General features: G+C 38.9%; 1 protein-coding gene across 2 annotated transcripts; it reads left to right on the forward strand.

The window, feature by feature from the left end:
- Nucleotides 1-6,790: 6,790 nt before the first annotated feature.
- Nucleotides 6,791-8,498, forward strand: LOC130988658 (zinc finger protein CONSTANS-LIKE 2-like). Of its 2 annotated transcripts, XM_057912562.1 has the most exons (3): nucleotides 6,977-7,594; nucleotides 7,625-7,727; nucleotides 8,054-8,498. In XM_057912562.1, exons 1-3 carry the CDS (start codon nucleotides 7,089-7,091, stop codon nucleotides 8,384-8,386), a joined length of 942 nt encoding a protein of 313 aa, XP_057768545.1. In that variant the 5' UTR covers nucleotides 6,977-7,088; the 3' UTR covers nucleotides 8,387-8,498. The 2 variants fall into 2 exon arrangements, with proteins under 2 accessions (XP_057768544.1, XP_057768545.1); XM_057912561.1 differs by having other exon boundaries at nucleotides 6,791-7,727.
- The last annotated feature ends 1,434 nt before the right edge of the window (nucleotides 8,499-9,932 follow it).

Below are 9,932 nucleotides of genomic sequence, written 5' to 3' on the forward strand. Positions count from 1 at the left end.
GTGCAATCAACGCGTAAATCAAAATAATACTCTATCTCCCAATCATTCATCATCTCCCAATCATTAGATGTACTTATATGACACAGTGCCCAACTTTTCAATCCAAAGAAATATTAAAAAATTATGATGGTCATGATTTGAATCAATTAAAAAAAATGGTTATTTTTGAAATATACTTTTGAGAAGTTGGGTAGAATAGATTTCCTCTCTTATTTTATTATATAATATTAGTTTAAGTTTATCACATCATACTCACAAATTAATATGTATATATATATATAATACGGTTATATATAGATGTATTTACTTAAATAATTAACTATATATATATATATATATATATGGAAGAATTCAATGGAGACCACTCCCCTATATAGAGAATGAAGACCAAATCAGAGCGATCTCACCAAAATCAATGAATCAGATTAATCCGAATTCTTAAAGTTAATTTAGAAAATCCCGTAAATTCCTCATTTTTCAATTCTGACCATATATATATATGATTGAATATGACTTCAAATTTGATGATGTTGTTTAAAGTTTGAGACGAGATTGTTCTCATAACTTAATTATAATTTCACAAATTCTAGAGAAAATGATACTCACAAGTAAGTTATAATCTTCAAACTCCATACAAGATGATGTTCAAAAAGTGAAATTATAAGAGTGATAGATAGTTAGTGAAAGTGGAGAACGAGTCCCACAAAAAGTGAAATTGTAAGAATAATAATTAGTGAAATTATTTCCAAAAATAGGTTAGGAAAATGTTTTGGGGACGAACCAAAATAGAAAAAAAAGGAAAATGTTTGAGGGACGGAGATAGTAAATATTATCGATATACGATTAACAGCAGATGCGACACATCAATCGTACATCATATCATACTTTAAATTTACATATTTTTTTCTTCTAAAATCTTCAATCCGACATCAACTTTTTATAAACTTCATCAAATGAATATTTATATAAAAATGTATTTCTATTATCACAACCTACATTTAATTGGCGAAAGTGATTAAGATTAATATTATTTCAAATATCGTATTACTAATTTAATTTGATCATATCAAATTAATTAAAGAAATAATTTATATATAAACTATTTCATATGCTATAGTAATAAAAATAACATAAAATAACTATAAATGATGACATAAAATGATTCCCGTCGAATTTCGATGGGTTTGACGCTAGTATAAAATAATAAAATTTAAAAGGGCGGGCCACGGGGGACTTGAAACCAAGATTTTTGGCCTTAGGTATTAACCCTTTACTGCTTGGCCTCATACCTACCTTGTATATAAATTTCGTCCACTTTGAATGGTTTTAAAATATTCAACAAAAATTTATGTATGTTCAGTAAATTTTGAAAGAAAGTTCATAAAAAATATTACTTGTTCAATAAATTGTGAAAGCAAGTTCATAAAAATTTACTTGTTTCAACAAAAATTTATGTATATATCACCAATTAAGAGTAGGAACATATGTGGATGTCAAATACTTTTATTACATATGAATGCACCATATTTTCTAGCTTAAATATAATGAAAATTATATATTAAAAAGAACAACTTTCATTACCAAAAAAAAAATTTATAGAGAATTCAACATAAAAAGTAAATTAAAGGTATGATTACAAAGAATTTTACGTCTAAAAGTCAAATTAATCTTAATTAGTTATTTCCACTACAAAAAAAAATTAAATTAAATTGAAACTTACCCATTAGAGCAAGAAACAATAAATAAAAGCATGGAATAAAAACAAAATTACACCAAAAAAATTACAATGAGAATTTTGTAATAGAAAAAATAAATAAAAGAGTTTTAAACTAAAATTTATTTAAATATGAAATATAACAAATGCATAATATATAATCCCTCCGTTCATGCTAAGAGTAGGTTTTTTTTGTTATTTTCGTTCGTCCATAATATTTACCAAAAATTCAATTTAACAAATCAATTTTGATGGGGCTTTTTCTTTAAAATCTAGGTCCTCCCATTCACACGCTTGGCGTGAATGGCTTTAACATAATAAATAGATAATTAACAAGGGTTCACTCATCCAATTATGGTTTATAATTATTATTTTTATATTTATTTGAATTAATAATTGATTATTTGGGTTCATTAATTCAAAGTTAGGGTATATAATTTTTTTAAATTTCAATTTCTAGTTATAAATATTAATTAGAGTTCCATAATATAATAATATTTTTTATTTTATAAAAAATAATTATAAAATAGATAAATTAAAAATGGTACACGATAATACATATTAAATAGTGGAACAGAGGATCCCATCCGCGTGAATGGGGGAGTAATTATTTAACCAATGCCTATTTATATGAATAAGTTCGAAAAGGGAGCATGCACACTAAATTTGGCCTATTAATTAGAGTTTGGCTACCCACCATGCTTCCCTAGATTTGAGGACCTCATCTTAATGCAATTTTAAAATTTATCTAAACAAAAAGTCAATGACTTAATTAAACATTAATACAGATAAAAGTATAAATAATTCATGTGTCCATATTAAAATGAGCAGACTTTGCAAGGAAAACCGAATTGAATTAGGCGCATGATAATTATGTAGATATATACTACATGTGTGTTTGGGCAAAACAAGGATAGACCCAATTGAGCTGTAGTGTGTGGTCGGGAGACATTCGTGCCATTAAAATTGGGTCCAAAGGCTCACGTGGTTTTGATGGCTACAAATAGTTGAGGTCTTAACTCGTGGTTGAGATTTATACTCATCTTATTTCTAAATTCTTTTCTTACACGATATGGTATCTCCCTATTGGCTAACCTTATAATCCGATTCATCATTCTCCTTCTTACTTCATTTGCAGCCACCTCATTTTCTATCTTCTCCCATAAATTGGATGAGTTTTTTCCACCCTTTTCACTTTTGAGTTTTGACCACCACCATTAAATTAAGTGATTGGGACACCACTGCTTCACATTCACATGCATTGTTCTATGGTTTATTTGTGTGTTATATTCATATTAATATAGAAGTGTGTATTTTTTTTTTACATTTCGGTAAGTCTTACAAGGGTGTATATTTTTTATTTATTAATACTATTTACTACTTCACCACATAACATTATAATTAAATGAATATTTTCTTCACATACAATTGTACGTCTAATATTTATTAGAATTCGTGCCACAAAAAATGATATACATTCTTAAGGGATGGAGAGTATGCAATTTGTTGCAATTTTTTTATGATTAGGTTTTTTATTGCCTGATATGCGAGTTGCAAAAATGTTACTCCATCCGTCCACAAAAATATGAACATTTGTAAGTGGCACGGATTTTAAGAAATACTAGATTTACCCTCCGTGCAATGCACGGAAAATGAGCGGCGCAAGGGGATCCCTCCACCACCAGGAGATGAAAAGCGTGGGCCGCCGCCGTTGACTCCGATCGAGATCTGAGCGACGCCGCTCCACCGGGCCACCGCGCCTTCTCGCGGTACCACCACCACGCTGCATCAAGCGTTGACTGGAACCCGCCGGAGCTCTGAGCCTCGCCGATTCCTCCGAGCAGAAGAAGGCATCTGTGCGGCGGACGTGGAACTGATCTGCCAGTGCTCGGCCATTACACCACCAGTGCCGTTCCAGATCGCCGGTCGCCGAGCTGCTGCTGCTGGATCTGGACGCCGCGCTGCTACTGCTGTTGCTGGATCGTGAGTTGCGGGCGATTGACGGACGAGCGCTGCTGCTGGATCGTGCAACTGAGATCTGCACGCAGCCGCATCGCCGGCAGTCAGTCCTCGCCGGTCATGTACCCACGGCAAACTACCTCACGCCGCTGATCTTCCGTCCGTCCAATGGCGTCAAACGGCGACAATGGCCCCTCGACCGTTGGTTGGTTCCCGCCGCTGCCTTTGGCTTCCGGTAGAATCAGTTCACCGGGCGACAGAGGGGCGCTCAATCTGCCGGTCGTCTCTACCAATTTTCTCCCAAATACTACTCGTTACTCGTTCGTTGTTGGAGAGCACTCCGACACCGCTTCTCTGGATCGAAGTTCCGGTGTGGCTGCTACGCCTGCTGGTGCGTTGCCTGCGGAGCGGATCTTCACCAAACAATCTCCTCTTCGGCTTGGGGGGCCGACCTCGGCTATGCCGCCACTAGAACACTTCGTAGGGAAGGGTCAATCTAAAGCACAGCAATCCAGTCGATCTTTTGCGGATACTCTCAAACAGACGAAGGGAAGTCGGCAAGCTGATGTTCCTGCCTTTGACTTCACTGTTCTACAGCCTTCTTTGGTGAACGACAAACCCTGTCTTATCATTTCGGAAGGGTTCCATCAACGACAAGTGCGATCATTCTCTCATGCCCTGCATTGCCGGATTATCCTTCGCAAGGGGGATCGTCCTCGTTTTGCGGCTGATTTGCATGATGAGTTACAGCAGTTATGGAAGCCGGATTTATCTTGGGAAATTATCCCTCTGGGTAAAGGTTACTTCACCCTGAAATTCTCCTCTGCGGAAGATATGGCGCTGGCTTTCGCTAAAAATACATGGAAATTACGTCCGGGCATCTTGCATTTGCAGACTTGGGTCCCAAATTTTAATCCATACAAGGATTCATCCACTAAAGCACAAGTTTGGATTCGTGTTTTTAATTTACCTCACGAGTATTGGCATCCGGAGGTGCTTTCTGGTATTGCTAGACACGTAGGGGCACCAATTGTTATTGATGGTTTATCTGCTCATGCTTCTGTGGGTCATTTTGCGCGTATTTTGGTTGAGATGGATGTCTCCAAGGCTGTGCCTGATTTTTTTGATGTCAAATGTGGGGATCGGGTTTTTGTTCTCGAATTCGGATATGAAGACCTACCATATTATTGTCACTCTTGCTGTGTTGTTGGCCATGCTACTACCTCTTGCAGGAGATCTACAGAGGGGATGAATGATACTGAGGGTCAACCAGCTGGCAAAGGTACTGACCCAGCCCCTGTTCAGCAACAACGCTCCAAATGGAAAAAAGTGGATCGTAAACAGGCCTGCTCTGAGGCTTCTCTTCAGATGGTTGTTTATGAGAAGGGTGGAATCCTGAGCCCCTCGAATCGTGACTCTGCTCTAGGGGATGACGAGATGGACACCTACCCGGATTCAACAAGGGAGGAAGTCGTTGGTTCCCTAAATATTGGATCTCATGCTGCGCAGGTGGACCTTCACAACCCCTTTGCTGCTCTGGAGACGTTGGATGCTGAGGTTCAGTTGGATAATGATGTTGTCTCTGAAAACTCGGTTGGTGATAACAGGGCGGACAAGTCTGTTGGTATGGAGATTGTTCCGGTGATGAATGACACTACCCGACATCCGGTGGAAACTACTATAATGTCAGATACACAGGTTGATATTGTCAATCTGCATTGTAGTAATACAGACATGGCTTTGACTGTGACGCCAGGAAAGGCGACAATGGAGGATCCCCCCATAATTCGCGGTCGTGGGCGCCCGAAAGGGGCTTCCAAGAAGGGGAAGGTTTCTGATTCCTCTATCAAGAACCGGCTCCGTCGTATAATCAAGAATGGTATGTCCTCGGACAAACAAGCAACTGGTCGTGTCGCTGGTGCTGTTTTGCAGGGAGCCGTTCTTGACTCTTCGTCGCCAATGGAGTTCATGAAAAAAGTGCAACAGGCTCATTCTGAAGGCGTGCTTATGCAAAATTTTGTGATAGAGTCTTCTTCTTCTGACGCTTCTCGTGCTATGTCGACCGTGGTTTCTAAAAGATGGGGAGATATGCTTGACGACGAAGATCCTTTTGATGAGGATGATCCTCTAAATATGTTCTCTTAGTCTTGTTTGTTTTTCGGTTTCTCGTGGCTTATCGCGGGGGCTTTCACTTGTTTTTGTTCTTTCTATTTTACTTTTAATAAAATTTCTATTTCAGCAATGCACGGAAAATATATTTTGTATTTTAATTTTTTTTAAATTATATATAAAATTATATAGATGATATACACAAAGAATCTAAAATATTAAATTTACAAATTTCAATAGAATATATATGTATATATATATATAGTTAGGTTATAGTGAAAATGCTATTTTTCGTGAGAAATGAGAATACTGCATATTCAGTATATAGTATTGCATAAGCTATTTGCAATGACTGAATAACGATATTCAATTAATTGATAAAATTTTCGCTCCTTCCAAAATTCAAACCTAGATAACATTACAGACAAGAAGGGATACATGCACTCTTCCGGGTATAGAAACCAATCATTTAATGAATAACTAAAAGAATTAGGAAAGTTTGCCTGAAGCCATCTCCAAAAATTAATCTTCACACCTTCCACAATCTTATTAATATCAAGATTAATATCCTTGAAAATAAGCTCGTTTTTCGCATTCCATATCCTCCGAACGGTGCATTGTCATATTAAATTGAGTACTTTTTCTCCACCTTTCCATGCCCCTCCAACATGAAGTTACCAAAAGGATTGCACAGATCCGTAGAGGAATTTAAAGTGCAATTAAGCCACAAAACTCACCAAAGTCCAGACTTGGGTCGCAACGCAGCAGTGAAGCATCAAATGCAATTTAGAGCAGCTTTTGCACGAGAGTGCACCACGTCTATAATGACCCAACTTTTTTTCCTATGAGGAAGAGTAACAAAACCCAATCCAATACATGAACTATATGTAATATCGTAAGTCATGGCGTTGTTATTCCTCATGGAGTAATTTATATGGGTTCGATAGCGATTCAAATAAAAATTAATTTTTACATTTAAAATTATAAAAACCTCATAAAGTAGAAGCCTTGAAAATATATTTTAGGTTGCACATGGCTGTGTTGGTGCTGTACAAATCAAACTACCTCCCCCAGTCTGGTAAGCCACATCAGCAAACATCTCACTCTGATGGTGGGACCCACCTCGACGAATCATAGCCACGAAAATACTAAACAACTTTTTTCTCACCCACTAACTCCCTACCACGTGGACTCTCCCAGCTCTCACTCGCCACCATTACTTGACTCCCCCTCTCTCAACTCTCACACCATAACAGAGCAATCCAAAAAACTAAAGAAAAAGAAAGCAGAGCAATCAAAAACTCTGATGCTCAAGTTCGAAACGGAAGCCGGCGGCGACGCCACCAACACCTGGGGCCGCACCTGCGACGCCTGCCGCTCCGCCGCCTCCGCCGTCTACTGCCGGGCGGACGAGGCCTACCTCTGCGCCGCATGCGACGCTCGCATCCACCACGCGGCCTCGCTCCACGAGCGCGTGTGGGTGTGCGAGTCCTGCGAGAGGGCCCCGGCGGCGCTCCTCTGCAAGGCCGACTCGGCCTCCCTCTGCGCCGCCTGCGACGCCGACATCCACTCCGCCAATCCCCTCTCCCGCCGCCACCACCGCGTCCCTGTCCAGCCGATCCCCTACGGCCCCGAAGGAGACGACGACGAAGACGAAGCAGCATCGTGGCTGCTGCTGAACCCGATCAAGAATGGCGAGGAGGCGCGGCCGCCGCCGTTTGTGGGGGAACTGGACGAGTATTTGGATTTGAATCTTGACGAGTTCAGTGAGTTGAGTGAGGGATACTCATACAGTGAGCAGCAGGATGTTTACGGTGTCTCTCAGAGCAGCTATGGCGGCGGCGACAGCATCGTTCCCGTTGATTATCAAAAGGGAAAGAATCACCATTGTTTTCCGCTGGGATTGGAAGCTGGCTATACTTATCCTGCATCCATGTCTCATAGTGTGAGTTCTTCCTGCCAACTTACTTGTTGTATATAGGTTTATCACTTATACCCTGACTTTTCTTGATTTCAGTACTTCAAATATTCAAATATGGCTCCCAAAATCATTCCGTCATTACAAATATAGTCGAAGAAAACGTGACGTTATCAAGACCATAATTAATACTCCAAACTACATAATTTGTGTGATAAGAGATCAATGAATAGATAAACTTATGATTGAATAATAAATTGAAAATTGTTGAGTTAAATGGATAATTGGATGTTGTTTACTTTGACAATCTCTAATTGTTACTAATTCCACCAAAAAAATCTCTTGTAATTCAGGTGTCAATCTCATCGACGGACATGGGAATAGTCCCGGAATCGAGAAACGAAGCATCGGTCTCCCACACACAGACACGACCTCCAAAAGGCAGCATCGACCTATTCTCGGCGACTCAACTGAGCCAGATGGAGCGGGAGGCGAGGGTGATGAGGTACAGGGAGAAGAAGAAAACCAGAAAGTTCGAGAAGACGATTAGGTACGCATCGAGGAAGGCGTACGCGGAGACGAGGCCCAGAATCAAAGGGCGTTTCGCCAAGAGGAAACTTGATCCCATCTTCTCTTCTCAACCTCTCATGGCGGACAACTCCTACGGCGTCGTCCCCTCCTTTTGATCTCTCACTCATACTACATACTGCTTTAATTATAATGCTTCTTCATGTGCTCTCGCTAATTGTATCTTCACTCCACTCACTATGTGTATATATATACATGTATTCTTTCTTTTTTTGTGTTTTTCACCAACTCTTGATTATTAGATTACGGTGCCAGAATCCTTAGAGGTGTTTGGCTAAATTTATTTAAACAGTTTATAACTTTCAACAATTTTTGGTAAAATATTTCAAGAGTTAATTAAATATAACGTTTCAAGAGTTTCTAAGTTGTCAAATAAATTGGATAATTCAGCTTATAAGTAAGAAACTGAATTTTAAGTTAGAAGGAGGAAAGTTAAGGATTGTGAATATTGGAGATGTCATTTCAGTTCAAAATTGACGACTAGTTTGAATACACTTTTTTTTTTTTAACTTAAAAGAATATATATGAGCATTTGACAATATTGGAATTTTTTATATTTAAATTGGTACAAATTATTGATATTGACATCAAATATATGCACCTATATTTCTATACAATAATATTTATATTCTTACAAATACTGATCGCTTTCATTGCATTAAATGTCAAGTGGTTTTCAACTTTTAATTGTCACCTTTCCTCTTTGTTCATCACTTATCGTTTGGACGAAGTTAGCATTTTACTCATTATAGCTATTTAATTAATAAAATATTCTCCATTCACAAAAAATAGTTCTTTTTGTCATTTTAGGATATCCATAAAAATTAGTCCCTTTCTATTTTTAAAAATAATGTATCACATGGTAGACTCTATTCTCCTCTCATGCATTATCTTCAATTTTTCGACTTGGGGGAGTTGGGGGAGGGGGAACAGTGGGGTTTGAACCCGGAACTTCACTGTTCACACACAGAAGGTAGCACCGCTTGGTGTCCCTATTCTCCTCTCATAATACGATTAATTATCATTATAAACACTACTCCCTCTGTCTCACTCCAATAGACTCGTTTTCCTTTTTGGGACGTCCCACTCCAATAGGCCCAGTCTAAAATTAGAAATAATTAGGGCTTTAATAAAATCATTAGTTACTTAATTAAAGAGGATATACCCCCTTAATGAAACCCTAATCTACCCATTCTCTCATTTTCGTCTTCCGCCCTTTGCTCTCTCTCTCTCTCGACGAGGAAATCCTAGCCGCTGATCTCCACCATTTTTCTTCTCCGTCAGCCTCCGTATCTTCACCCCTCGACCGCAACCCACCTCTGAGCGGTGGTTATACCGAAATTGAGCTTCTGAGCCGCCGAAATCTGCGTTCTCTGTCTCCACCGCGTTCTTCGTCTCCACCGCGTTCCACCGCCTCTACCCTGCACCGTCTCCACCGCATCTTCGGTCTCCACCACCTCCATCCGCCTCCTACACCAGGATCCGCAGATCTGGAATTTTCTTTCTCTGAGTTTGATATTTCTAAGTTCTTGATTTGTTGATTTGTTGCTGTCAAATGGGTAGAAGGACGAGAAACGAGAAATGGGTAGAATTTAGGTTTCTTGATTTGTTGATTTGTGTTTGAGTTTTTGTTGCTGAAAGTTT

The sequence above is a fragment of the Salvia miltiorrhiza genome, chromosome 6 (genome assembly GCF_028751815.1).
Source record: "Salvia miltiorrhiza cultivar Shanhuang (shh) chromosome 6, IMPLAD_Smil_shh, whole genome shotgun sequence".
NCBI classification, from domain to species: Eukaryota; Viridiplantae; Streptophyta; class Magnoliopsida; order Lamiales; family Lamiaceae; genus Salvia; species Salvia miltiorrhiza.